Source organism: Hippocampus comes, unplaced genomic scaffold, assembly GCF_001891065.2.
Source record: "Hippocampus comes isolate QL1 unplaced genomic scaffold, H_comes_QL1_v1.1 scaffold111, whole genome shotgun sequence".
NCBI lineage: Eukaryota > Metazoa > Chordata > Actinopteri > Syngnathiformes > Syngnathidae > Hippocampus > Hippocampus comes.
The window spans coordinates 2,905,159-2,919,564 of NW_017805698.1; the positions used below are offsets into that span (position 1 = coordinate 2,905,159).

The 14,406-nt window shown below is 42.4% G+C and overlaps 1 protein-coding gene across 4 annotated transcripts in view; it reads left to right on the top strand.

Moving 5' to 3' along the window:
• The window catches only part of igf2bp2a (insulin-like growth factor 2 mRNA binding protein 2a), a 50,283-nt gene that overhangs the window by 3,538 nt on the left and 32,339 nt on the right, over positions 1-14,406 (top strand). Inside the window, exons 2-3 of one of the 4 annotated variants that reach the window (XM_019882508.1) lie at positions 1,582-1,823; positions 2,700-2,760. In XM_019882508.1, coding sequence (XP_019738067.1) covers positions 1,649-1,823; positions 2,700-2,760 — 236 coding nt within the window. In that variant the 5' untranslated portion in view covers positions 1,582-1,648. Of the gene's footprint in view, positions 1-1,400; positions 1,824-1,973; positions 2,166-2,699; positions 2,761-14,406 lie in introns of those variants that run through there. The other 3 variants (XM_019882507.1, XM_019882510.1, XM_019882511.1) reach the window with 3 other exon arrangements.

The window sequence follows — 14,406 nt, forward strand, 5'->3', positions numbered from 1 at the left end:
ACACACACACACACTTCTACACCCCCACGCAGTCATTCTGCAGCTGTAGGGTGGCAGCACTGTTTCACCGGGGGTGGGGGAGAGATGAGCTGAAAAGTCACGTGAAGAGGACCCCGGTGTGGGCGTGTCGTGCCGCGCCGCCCCCCACCCCCCACGCCCCTTTCAGCGTGCGGTACAGAAAGTGCTCACGACGTTCTCAGGAACAGCACTTCGCTGTGCTTGTGTGTGTCCCCCCCTTCCCCCCATGACAGAGAGGCTCCACCTTGTGAACATGCTCCCACCCACCGAGAAGCTCCCCATGCGCTGCCATCCTTTCAATCAAGGCGACTCACGTGGTTGAACAAGTTGACACAATACCAACCACAGTTCAGAGCAAAACGAGTCTTTATTGTAACAATTTGATAATGCCGAGAGACACTGGTACGTATTTGTTGGCGATGGAATAGTTTCAGAACACAATTTCCAATTTAATTTCCCCCCCTAGCTTGAAATGATTGTTTTGCACGCATATTGTGTCTAGAATGGTGGTGTGATTTGTCAAAATAAACACTTACAAATTATATGTTGGATAGACATTATTAATTAACACAGGCTACTTCAGATCACTCTTTTTTATATTTTGTGCATGCACTTGAGGATTAATTATTTACCACTTACGTATTGTGACTAGCATGGCGATTGGCCACTGAGTTTACAAAACGTAGGGCTCACGATTAAAATGGGTTTGCACGTATTTTATGTTAGTTGTTACACGTTCTGTCTAAAATGGCGAATGACAACCAATTATTTAAAAGCTATCAATATATTTAGGGATGGATTGAATGAATCATCTGGATTTTGTATTTAATTTTAACACAAAGTTAAGAAATTGTAAAATGCAAACTACAAATTGAATGTAAACGAATGTCAAATACAGCATATTATAATAAACTAATGAATGTGAGAGCTGAATTCCACCTAGGGGGTTACAAGTAATACAATAAATGTAATGTTTGAAATGGGAAAACTAGGCAAAAATAATAACTTCTTTTAATTTTAAAACGTAGGCCTAATAAAAAAACACAATTTAATTAATTTGCAGTGCAATGGCATATCATGTATCTTAACAAATGACAAAAGCGTGTGTATTCACTTGAAGTACAAATCAAAAGGAAAGATATTGTGTAACGGCGTGATGATCAATAACATAACATTGATCATTTTACTGGGACGATAATACAAATGGAAGCATTTCGTGAGACGGGTCTAAATTCGGGAAACCCTGCATGCCACTTTCTGGTGTATTCCACGCGGGTCCGAAAACCAGCAGGGAACCCCTCGTATGCACCAAGCATACTTTTTTTTTTTTTAGAGGGGCGCTTTTTATTTTAGAGGCGGTGCTTGTTGGCTCCAGAGTAGTGTCGTAACTCCCAGAGTCCCCGTGAAAAAGAGTTTGGCCAGGGCCAGAGTTGCAAGAAGGGGGGGCTTGCTTTGCTTATAGCTTTTAGTTTTTTCAAAGGGGGGTATAACTACTGCCTTTTCCCCCTCCATCACCACCTTTTTTATTTTCCTTTTTTCTCATTTTTCATTTTCTTTTTGCAGCCTCGCTTAAGGATCTCCGGGATTTATTTCTCTATCCACCCCCCTCCAATCTTGCTCCTGTCAGATCATGAACAAACTATATGTTGGGAATCTAAGTCCTTCTGTCACTGTGGAGGACTTGCAGCAGCTCTTCGGGGAAAGGAAGCTGCCCGCGGCCGAGCAGGTCCTCGTCAAATCCGGCTATGCCTTTGTGGACTTCCCCGACCAGAACGCGGCCGTGAAGGCTATCGAGCTTCTCTCGGGTGAGTGAGAAGTGATGCTTGATGAGATGACACGTTTTAAAAATAACGCACCGAGTCAGTCACATGAGCACATGCACGAATTATTTGTGTGCGCGTGTGGGTTTTTTGTGTGAATGTGATTCTCGTTTGGTGAGTGAGTGGTGCGCGCGTCAAGACTGATTGAATCGATGATCGATTGCCGGACACTTTTTTTAAAGAACCGCTTAAATGTCCCCTCTTAAAGACAACACAACCGCCACAAGACGTTCAGTATGCGTGCAGATTCCGTTGTAGAATGCGTCGATTTTTTGGGTGATCACCCCTGCTGGAATGCGTGCGCACGGGGTGCTCTTGATGCTTCGGGTAATTATTTTTCACTTATTTTTTCTCGTGATTTTATTGAAGGGAGCCTAGCTACGCCCGCGCGGAAAACTTGTCACGTCCGTGTTCCTCGGACGCCTGGCCGTGTTTTTACGAGGTGTCTTGGCGGTGGGTCACGGGGGTCCGGAGGAAAGAGCCCATAAACAGGTAGCTGGAAAAGGGGTGGTGGTGGGTGGTGAAGGGGGACGAGGTGAGACGATGATTCCGGGGCTGCTGCGCCAGGCCACTCGGAACCGCCTCTACAAAATATGGTTCTTCTTTACCCTCCCTCACCCTCTTGCTCCCGCATCTTTACCTTGAGAATCGAACACCCTGTTGAGTCAGGTTCGGTTAGTGGGGTGCGAGGTGGGAGTGCAAAGCATGGCTGCCCATTCTCCACGTACACACAATATCCATTACGCTACATACTTAACTTGCGCTCTTAAAGGATTCCCCGCGAGTGGGTTGCACAAGCTCTCCAAACTTTAACTGCTCTTTGCATTGTTTCCTAATGTTGCACTGCCTCTGCTCCTATAGGGAAAGCAGAACTGCATGGCAAGGTGATAGAGGTGGACTACTCCGTTCCCAAGAAGCTTAGGTAGGCCTGACTCGGCGTGGCACACGCGCGCGAGAGCGCGCACACGCACACACACACACACACACACACACACGCACACGCACACGCACACGACTCTATACAGTACTACAACTTCTCAATGAAAAGTTAACGTGGTCCACTCCACGACTGTTCCCAAGGAAAGAACGTAGATATGCCTTTTCAGGGATCTCACACACACACACACACACACACACACACACACACACACACACACACACACACACACACACACACACTTCTATACTGTATACTGTTGAGAGGTTCTCAATGAGAAGTTAAAAAGGGCTTCTGAAACATGTCTGAGAAATGATCATGTATAATATGCACTGCATTTCAGTCACAATTCATTTTTACTGTCCACTCCCTAAGTTGTGCTCTGGTAATTTTATGATTTGCTTATGTGCAAAAAAAGAAATACAGAAAATATGAAAAAACATTAGGTATTGTGATAAGTATTTGCAAAAATATCTCTGAAATGAATAATCTAAATCAAAAATAATATGATTGGCTCCCTCCAGAAAGCTGTCTCAAGTCCAGATCTGAATTCTGTATGTGGAGGATCTTAAATTGTGTGTGCGTGTGTGTGTGTGTGCCCCCCACGCCTGATTTACAAACCTACAAGTTTAAGCTGTGTAATGTTGCTAAGCACGTTTTGTACCCCCCCCCCCCACACACACACACACATTTTTGTGGGGGTTGGTGGAAATGCATGTCTAGTTATTGTTTTGCGCCAAAACGAGCAAATATTCATATTACATAAGTCTGTCTTAATTGTCAGTGCACCTGAATTGGATCATGACTACACTGAGCCCCCCCCCCTCCCAATATACCAACCCCCACCGTGTAAGCCGTATCACCGCAATGCACAATGAGGAGCATACCAATCAGCTTCCTCACATAAATGTAAGCGTGTACGTGGAAAACGAAAGGCAACTCCCCGCATCAATGATGCTTTGTGTGTGTGTGTATGTGTCTACGTATTTTTCTTCTTGCACGGCCACGCCATTTCAGCAATACTCGCCGTAACAGTGTACTTTTTCGCTTTTTGCGAGCTCTATACGCTTCCACGGGACATGTAGATTAGGCAGCCGCTCCGTCGCCTTTAGGGAGAAGCCAAATTGCGTGACAAAAAGGTAAATATTCAACCCCCGTGTGGAGGAACACGTGACCCCACACTATGCGCTTCCAGCGCCCCTCCAACCCCAACCCCCACTCTTCTTCCGTGCACGCTTCCCTGCACTAGCAACCCACGCGTTTTTGGAGGGAGGGGGGGGGAATTTACGTGCACCCTACGTGAGTAAATCAACGTCGTAAACGTTTTAAAGTTGGGTTTGTGGACGCCATTTGGTGCGCAACGGCGCGTTCGAGTTGCTCACCAACATGGCGCACAATGGGTGCGCCACTCCCCATTCAGCCAACGTGCACGTAGGCCATGATGGCTGAGCCTCATAATGGCTGCCACGATGGCCCTTTTCCTGCGTGGGGCGGGATCACACGGGGCAAAAAAAAGTGCATACATGTGTGCTCGCTACAAGGGGAAAAAAAAAAGACAGCGTGCGTGTGTGTGTGTGTGAGAGTGTGGGTGGATCGCCCCAGCCCACACATGTATGAATGTACATACACCCCCGCCCCCCTGCTATTCCGCAACCCTCGCCATTTCAGGGGAGGTGCAATATATATGGGCGAAATCACGCGGAGTAGGATACGCCTTTTCCACACGTCGTGACTTCTTTTTCTGACTCGCTTCGAATTCAACGGCAAATTAAAAGAGTTAATTTAGAAAGGATTTCCGTGCCCTACTGAAGAAATAGCCCCGCGACGTCCTAATAAGACGTCCCCATGGCCATAATAATTAGATCAAGACGTTCATGTTAATATCACGTGAATGGAATTCTATTATTGTATTAATCCTCATTGTGCAAGAGACTACAATAGCAATGGAAAAGAATACTGACACATTTTAAATGACGTACATTAGAATAATTTAATAAATAATGCCATTCACATTTCCAGTTGCTTAGATTATTTTGTGGGTTTCTTCTATTCAAGTCGTCTATAAATCATTACCTTTTGGTTAGTGTAATTATGTTTAAGTGTGTGCATTGTCCTCAGGCCTTGTTAGTTTTATTGACTACTGTGAGTTTGCTCATTTAGCATGCAGTGACTCAATTTTGCTTTTTTGAATAAGTGGATTAACATTTCAGTCTGTCATTAGAGGTAACATGTAATATTTCTGTATTTAATTGCATTTTGCTATTTTTTTTCTGTTAAGGATTATGGGCCTTTCTGAAAGGCAAAGTTGTGTTTCAGATATTGCATTTACTTAAAATGTGTTTGGTTATTTTAGTTCCAGATAAAATAGTGAAAAATAATTGAGTACAGAGACTATAAACTTTGTTTTTAGCTATGATGACTTCTGCAATTTCGGTCATTATAAATAGGATCATTGCATAAATAGGATCATTGCATTTTCACTCTTGATATTAAAATTACTAGGATTTCATATTTGATATCAAGCACATGGAATATTTTATTAGCAGTGACTCAATTTATTTTGTTTACATGCATTATATAATTTACAAACGTTTTGTTTAATTTTAGATTGAAGTTTTAATTTTAGTCCAGCCATTAAACATGAGAGAAAGTAATTCCCTTTATCAGGCATTTTTTTTCCCTGCAAATTTTTCCCAAACCATATGGTAAAATTTCAATTAGAAGACCGCAATTAAATTTGTGCATGAAATGAAGTTATTTCATTTCTCCCCATTTATAACCGTATAAATGTTAGTATGTCTGATTTTTAATGGAGGCAGCTTATCCTCTACCCTATGTACTGGCAAATCAACCATGGGGTTTGACCTGGTGTGAATCCATCTCTTGTTTATTTAATTAAATGATATGCAGCATTGCTTGACTATTAAATGTAGCCCGTGAGTACAAAAGGGACATAAAGTGGTTGTGTGTGATGTTGATATGTGTCTTTTTTTTTTTTTTTTTTTAATGAGCGGGATTTGTGAATATTCAACAAGTTTGTTTACTAGTGCGTCTGCATATTTGAGTGAAATGGTGCTTTGTACAATAATTAAAATGTGTCGCACTGTTCTTTGGCCTTGATAAAGCTGAATCAATTACATGACCAATTTGCTGTTTTGTAGATAATTCTCGGAAGGTGTAAATATCTGCATTGTGCCCCATCAGGTCAGACTGTGAGTCAAAACGACGATCGGCGATAGCCATAAGTTGATCTGTTTCGAATCCATGAAAACTCCTCACTTGATCCCGAGTGTAGAGGAAGCTTTCGGGCAGGCCGACCACCTCCCCCTGTCTCATTGTCTCCTCTCGCCTGAGGTACAAGAGGTTGACAACAGTTTTTTTTTGTTTTTTTTTTTTTTGGGTTAAACAGTTGTTTTAGTTGGGCTTTATTAATTAACTGTGATGTGTGAACTCACATTTACCTCCTGATTTGTACAGCGATCATTTAGTCACAAACACGCTATCATGTTTATTTTGCCTCTTAGCGGAGTCGTTGTAGCACGAGCGTGCTCGAGCACATAGCTCAGGGGTGAGCCCAGCTTCGATGTGAGAAAATTGTAAATTGTGCCGCTCCGAGGCTGGTAAGAATTACTTGTTAAAACTCCTGGAATCTCCGTTCACCAGCCCGGCGCTTACACACACGTGGCTCCTCCAGCGTGTACTCATTTGCCTCCAACCTGTTGCCTTTCACCCGTGGTGAAACGATTGCCAAACTGGCTAATCTGGCAAGGGAAAGTGCTGTCTCACCTTTTTTTTTTTTTTTTTTTTTAAACATGTCGGTATGTTAATAAAGCACCATTTTAAGTAGAAGCAAAAAGAGCGTTGTCTGTTTGTCCATGCTCCTTTGGAAATGAGTTCCCCTTCAGTGAAGTGACAGATCCAGAGGAGTGGATTTCAAACTCTGGTTCAATGATGATTTAGTATTGTACTTAAGTACTTTGCACCATTTCAATCAAACTGTTGTTCCCTCTCTTGGTGTGGTTCATTTGTTTCAAGTTTTAACTCAGTAACGAAACATGGATATGAATCAAATTAACTGGTCCCATATCATCTGGATGAAGTGGTGTTAGTTTGCTCCACATTGGAATCTGGCATGTTTCGATTGTGGAGAGAAAACAACCAGAACTTGAGCTGATCCAATGACAAATGAACGAGGTCAAGCTTAAGGGGTGATGGTGATGTAGTAAACAGATGAAACCGATGGCTTCCTGAACACATCTTCAGTGTAGCATGTTTGTGGTTAGTATATCGTCATGTATTAGCAGTGTCTTCTTTTTACGGTGTAAATAGATATTATTTGCTCAAGATGTTGCCTTAAAGTACACTTGAGTATTTTTTTTCTGTTATGCTGTAGCCTGGTAATTTATCCAGACAATTATTAACCTGAACAAAAAGACCATTTTGCTTCATATTGCTTGTATGTGCTCTTTCACGCTCTCTTCCGTGGAGCAAAACTACTTCCTGTTTACATCCTTGCGCCTGCTCTTGACCAATAAGAGAAGAGAACGATTTCACATGGGATTTCGTGACTGCAAATTTTGACTGCGTGGAAAGGAACCACATCGGAGGAAAAAGGCACCCCCTTTTTTGAGGAACAGAAAGCTTAGATGTGAAAGCGCCCTGACAGAAGTTTGGTGTGATTGCTCTCCTCGTATGGCTCATTTGGTCTTGTGTGAACACGACCATCTGAACATTGTGATGCACCAAACTAGCAGACTGAGACAACTTGAGGAGGTAGCCTTGATCCTCTTGCAAGTTAAGTGCAGTGTGGGTATATAACTCACTTCAGAATTGAAAAATGCTTTAGGAAATCACAAATATGTACCCGTAAAGATCGCTATGAGGCATCGGAAGCACCTGTTTTGAATCAAAAAGAAGAATATAGAAAATGATTATGTAGAAAACATTTTGTGGAGATTTTTAGCAAAAAATATTGGTACAGAAGCTGCTCTTCCTTTCGTCTCGGTTGTCCTTCCAAATGTGTGCATTTGATATGTTCGCCCTCTGGTTTAGGACAACAGGTGAATTCCATTTGAAGACATGCAATGGATTCCAATTTTTCTTTTGCTCATGCTCACAACGGGTACCCAAGGGTGTGGTCTCCATGGGAGGGTGGGCAGCTGCGGCATACAGCAGGTGGTGATACGCCCCGTCTATCGTCCTGTATCAACACCTCATAGCGTAACTGTGCAATGATGTCTTCTGAACAGGTGAAATGAGATGGCTGAATGTAGCATGTGTCCAGGCTGCTTTTGGCCTGCCACACAACCGGGTGAGCGCCGCCGAACATGAGTGAACTGGACAATTGAGGGGAAGGGTGGTAGTCCGTAACTCACACCTGCTTACCAGGCAATTGACTCCCTTGCACTTAACCAGGTTGTGGCAACGGAAAAAAAATTGTCAATGTATTGGGGAAACGTTTTGAGGCCTATTTTTGAATTTTTTTTTATTGAACTTCAAACAACAGAGCATGATTGTCAAAGAGGAAGCCAATTGCCTGGCTGCTGTAGAGATCGTTGCACTCCTCCTACATTGGTGACATTCTCCATGTTTGGCTTTTTAGCCACAGGTGCTTATGAAATTATAAAAAGAGTGACGTGTTATTGTACAAAAGCATAGAAAAATGGTTTTGTTGCTGCCGGCCGGATCTCTTCATCCATGAAAACGTCATTTTTGTTGTGAAAACTCGTGATCGAGACATGGCATTTTTGATTGGCTGTTACATCTGCGATGTCGCAGCCCCATTCACCCGCAATTCAACTTGGAATTGCAGCACAGCTAGGAGCCGTTATGAAAACTTGTTGCAGGCTCTCACACACTGCACGACAGGTGTGGTTGGCCACTTCGATCAATGTGTGGTGAGCTCTAGCCTCTATGAAGCTGCGCAACAGTCCTAAACCAGCCTAAGTGTAGCCAACTTTTATTTATTTTTTGGTAGCATGTACATTAGGACTCCATGTTTAATGGTTTCCCAGCATATTATACATCTAGTGGTGAGAACACTACCTGTGCTGCAGCGGTGTGAGATTCACCCACAAAGTAATGATTGTGAAATATTTGGACAAGAACAGCACAGGGGAACAGAGGTTGTTAGCACCACTAATCTGGTGGTGGCTCCGACTTTTACTTGTGCTTGTGCGGGTTCCTCCCAATAACCAAAATCATGCATGTGAGGTGCATTTAGGGCTCATTGTCTCCTTGGGTCAGCATTATGCTTGATTGGTGAGCTGACCAAGGTGCACACCAGAAGTTACCAACCCCAGTCCTCTAGGGTTGCTATCCTGCATGTTTTAGACGTTTCCCTCCTACAGCACCGGTGATTCAAATGATCAGATCATCAGTCAGCTCTGCGGAAGCATGATAATAATCCTGTTGTACATCTTTTACCCTAGCAGTGAGATTTTGATGTTGATCTAGTAAAAGAAGCGAGGGTTTTCCCTTGCGGGTTTTTTTTTTTTTTTTACACATCAAAAAGCCGTCCCCCGTTTTCATCGACGTGTAAAGACAACTTTGCCACCGTAATCGACATGCCAGCCTAGTGGTTGACAATGTCACTTTGTAAAGAAGTTTGCTGCACACAGTGGTTGTGTTTTAAATGGACTCTTTGCTAGAGACAAACACAACAAACGCGCTGTGGTCCTTTATTGTTGTTTTGGTTTTGGTGTGGTTGTACATGTCTGCACTGAGCACATAACATACAAGTGCATGATCCATGATTATTATTTTTTATGTACACACCCTTTTTTCCCCCTCCCATTTTATTTCCAACATACATTGACATAATAATATCTTAAAAAAACAATAACTTGAGTGAAAAAAGGCAAAATTAAGAGCATCAAATATGGGAAAACTGAGAAAAAAAGACCCCATGAGCAAAATACTGTTAGAAAGAATCAATGCAACATAGGTAATACCTCACCTGAGTAGGAGGAAGTATAAACTTGTCTATCCCGACCTCCCTGTGTTATTTCATGATTAATATATCCCTCAAATTTTAGAGTATCTATTTATTCATAGAATAAAATACAATACACAACATTCCACTGTAAAATGCATCTTGTGTACCAATAACATTAAAGTACCAATATGTTTTTATCCATAATATTTGAATAACTTTCAGTGTATATGTTAATTCTCCCATCATTTCCCAAGTACTGCACAATACACCTTAAACCCTTATTTTCCCTATAACAGTGAGCTATCCATAATCATATAGTATTTGTGCTGAGCAGTATTATTAACTTATAACATTAAAATTATAATCATATATGGACTCATGCTACAGCTAATTCCATACTATGTGCTTAGCCTAACGACTGGTTGATGTTTGGACATTGTTGTCGTTTTTGATATAGTGTGTTCCATAGTTTAACCACTTTTTGCTCCTCCCTAACTCCCACGATTATGCTACACCCTTCCTCTTTTATCATCAGGTGGAAGGGTCGTAACAATTTGTAATGCAGATTTGTAAGTGTTTCCCCAGACTTCGGAACAGTATTTTAAATATGGTAACAGTAGCGAACAGTACAGAATGAGAAATGATTTCTGCGGGAGTGCATGCTTTGCTTTTTTCAGGACAGAAATGCATCTTGCAAGTGTGAATTTAATACGTTGTATGCGTGGTTTCCAGCTACTTTTATGAACCTATTATTAGGAATTTTATTTCTTTTACTCTCTTTTTAATTTACACCCTCTGTTGATATATGTATTGCATCACTTGATTTGACATTTCATAATACCATTAACTTATTGCTAACTTGTTTTCATCAACCCAAAATACTTTTAACAAATAACTTTTCTTAATTCTGAGGTAATTGTCTCCCAAATTTGCTGCATTTGCTAGCATCATCTGCACATAACACGAACATGAATATTTGGGACACATGACATAGATCGTGAATAAATAGAATGTACAACAATGAAGGAACAGCTTTCATTATTTGCATGGGAAAGATTATAATATATGTACCTCAAACGGCACCAGCTGATTCGGTCAGGGGCTCGGGGGTGGGGGTCCAGAACACGGTCTTCCACATGCTTCTGATGCCTGTTTTGTTTAAGACTACCAAACCTATTCTAAAATATTTGCATTTTCAGACTTGTCTTGTTTTCTCCTGTTCTCTGTTGACAAGCAAGTCTTTTTTTTTTTATGGCCGTGAAATACAATTCAAAACACTGTACTATACAGTAGATGCAGACTGGTTAGTTGACCGCTTTGTAGAGAAACACTACACCCATGCACACAAGCTCCTTGCCCTTTCAGTGTTTTCTTTGAAAAAGTTGTGTGGGCTAAAAATATGACCGATGTAAGTTAGTAGTGTGTCTCTCATAGTCAGCGCAAGTAGTGACGCGTTATCAATGTGAATGATCTTTTGCAGTACAAATGCAACAAAAGCCCCATGATCCTCCATTGTTGTCAAGCATGCCTACTCTGAAAAGTCATCACACATGGGCCATTTTTCATAGGTGACACTTTCCCCACATTTTGACGGAACGCTTTACTCTGAGACCGATTTTTAAAGATTTACATTTTCATTGTGAACGCCCAAATTGAACTTTTTTTCTATTTTCAGACAAAAACAGTGTGAGGTAAACGGTCATTAAGTTATTTGGAATAAACTTATACTTCCACCATGACTGAGAAGCGTTATAGAAAAAAAAAGCACAAAGGCACGTCATTTTAAGACCTTTGTCATTTCTCCGCGGATCAGAGAGTGCTGACTGGTTCGAGATGCGGGTCCGTCTTACAGCATGTTGGGAGCACTCGCTATGGTGCGGTCAGAGTGCTGATTTTTTTTTTGACAGTGAATACATATCCCCCGCAAGCAGCCAAAGTAAAAATACCAGTGTTCATTTCGGTTCTCCTAGTGCAGCAAGGGAAAAAAGTGCTGAGTCCGATTGTGTGTCACAGCCCGAGCCCTTTTGTGACCTTTCTTATTCATAACCCTCGCTCGGAGCCATCCGTTTCATCCTTTTCCATATGTATGCGCTTCCACCGCAGGAACGGGACCTTCGTAGTTTTGCCCGCCTTGAAGCTGAAACTTACGCCACTGCAAGCGCGCCATTGTGCCTCCTCTGTTGTCTGAGTGAGAAGAGGACACACAGACGGACTTCCGAAAGAGGCTGTGTCAGAGCCAGAGACGGGAATATTTGTGTGGGTGCGTGTCCGTTTCCCAGTCTGATCCTACATGAGGAGAATTAAGCAGTGCTGATAGAGGGCAGCATTGCCTCCCCTTGTTTGGACGGCTCGTGTGGTGCCACGGAGAGTTGGGTAAACCAGCCTCTAATTCGATACAGATTGATAGATGGATGGATGGGTAGATCCCTCATTAGCTTCAGAATGGGATGTTTTTTTTCAACTGTTCAACTATAATACGTAATATTAAACGAGTGTCAATGGCAGCTGTTACGACTCTGTGTCTCAACTGAAGGAGACAAATTCACTGTGTGGATGGAACCTGTAGCTCGCTCTATTCTGCTGACATGACCGATGTGCTATGTCAATATGGTTAGCCTGCAATATGTGTGGCGTAATTGCTTTGTGTTGAGAGAAAAAAAAAATACGGCGGACATTCAAATGATATTTTTACAGTTTAATACATCAGGCAATGAGATACAGCGGGATGTAAAAAAATAGATTCTAGACCTGAATGTGAACAGCAGCAAGAATAGTCAGCAGCATACAGTATGTCTCCATTAAAGCCATTGATAATGCAATAAACTGCAGCAATACTATCAGCGGTGTATTGACAATTGCACATGAATGAAAATGTAAACAGTTTAATAGACTCCACCGTATCTACAGACATGAATGTGACGGAAAAAAAAAAAATCAAGAATACACTGTGGCGTTGCATGTGTAAATGCTTATTTCCTAGATTTATCTTTCGTTACACTTCACTATCTCATACCTTGTTGTACAGAACGTCGTCTTCTAAATATGATGCATTGTACTTCACTCGTAGCGTAGTTTTGTTGCGGAAACCTGTTTCTGACATGGTGAAATTAGCTCTTAATTCCCTGTGTGTTTCGCCATACAAATATCAAATATCCATGTATCCATACACCAAAGAGACAAGGTTATTCAAGACTCAGCCTTGGCCGCTGTCCCTTCCTAAACTTCCTGCTGAAGTGTCATTTGATATTTGGCAATATTGACTTCATATAAGAGGGCTGTTCTTTCAATCTACTGTACGTGACTGATTATGTGGAATTGTGGAATATTGCTAGATAATGGGTCACTTGATTCACAGGGATTGTGTATGCCGTGCATCACGTGGATGATCCTATTTTTCCTTAGAGACATACGTATTTCCCTGAAATGTAGGTGAAGCATTTGCACCAAAACATGCACGTCCAGCATGTCAGTAAATATTTGATGATCAAACAGGCATGCATATATTCTTACAGTCCCACCTGCCTTCTCCAGGGAAGGTTACACCCTCTTTTTACTGCAGCATTCGCCTCCTCCTCCTCCTCCTCTTCCTCCTCCTCCTCATCCTCTTCTTCCCCATATGTGCATGTTTTGTGTCAGCATACCAACCTTAATCCTACGCCCCATGAGCCTTTGCGTGAATTATGAACGCCCCTTCCTTTATGAACCAGAACTGGCGTTTTGTATAGTAACTGGTTGCGTGAGTCCACTTTCTATGACAGTTGCAGATTGAAACAATGTGAGAACGCTAGTAGTCGCAGCTTATAAGAGAACACATTTAAATCCCGCTTTGTAATAATATTGTGGGATCGGAGGATGACATCAAAAAGTGGCCAGCGACAACGTACAATCGCATAATTAGCTACTTTCTGAACCCACTTCAGATGATGGGACAGTGAGGAATCTCAAAAGCTCTGAGGTGTATTACTAAAATAAAGTTCATCACATTTTTTGAAGAGGTTGGGTGTAATTTACCTTAAAGCAGATGTAGGATCCCGCCAAACCTTTGTTCTATCAAGCCCAGAGGTTCAACTTTTGTTTGTGAGTACAACCGCCAATAAATTCCCAAGCTGTACAAGACATTTTTAAATGCTGTGTGGGCTTATGGTAATTTAGAAAATTCAAATAAACTGCTCATGGAAACGAACGCCAATGTAACAAATGGCTCGCTGCTACTTTTGGTGTCCTACGGGAAATCGCACCCATAATTGTTTCTTCATCAAAGCCCTCAGGAATAAGGTGGATAATGCCATGCACACCGCTGCCCCGCCCCCTTCCAGCTGCCTTCCAACAATGTTGCCTCTTCCTGGCACAGCGTGGCAGCGCTGAATGAGGCCAGCTGTGCATCAGTAAATAGTGTACGACTGTATGCTATGTACTGTAAGCTGAATGTGAGCCTCCCCTATCGCATAGTGTAACAGAGACAGGAGGTTTATTCTTAGCTGCTTACTCCTTATTGCCGTACCTCAACAGCAGTACACATCCTGCGTGTGTGTGTGTGTGTGTGTGTGTGTGTGTGTGTGTGTGTGTGTGTGTGTGTGTGTGTGCGCGCGCGCGCGCGCGCGCGCGTGCGTGCGCGCGCGTCTGTGTGTGTGTGTGCGTGTGTGCGTGTGTACGTGTGTAAAACCCTCCCCTCCCTCTTCTACTTCTACCTCGGC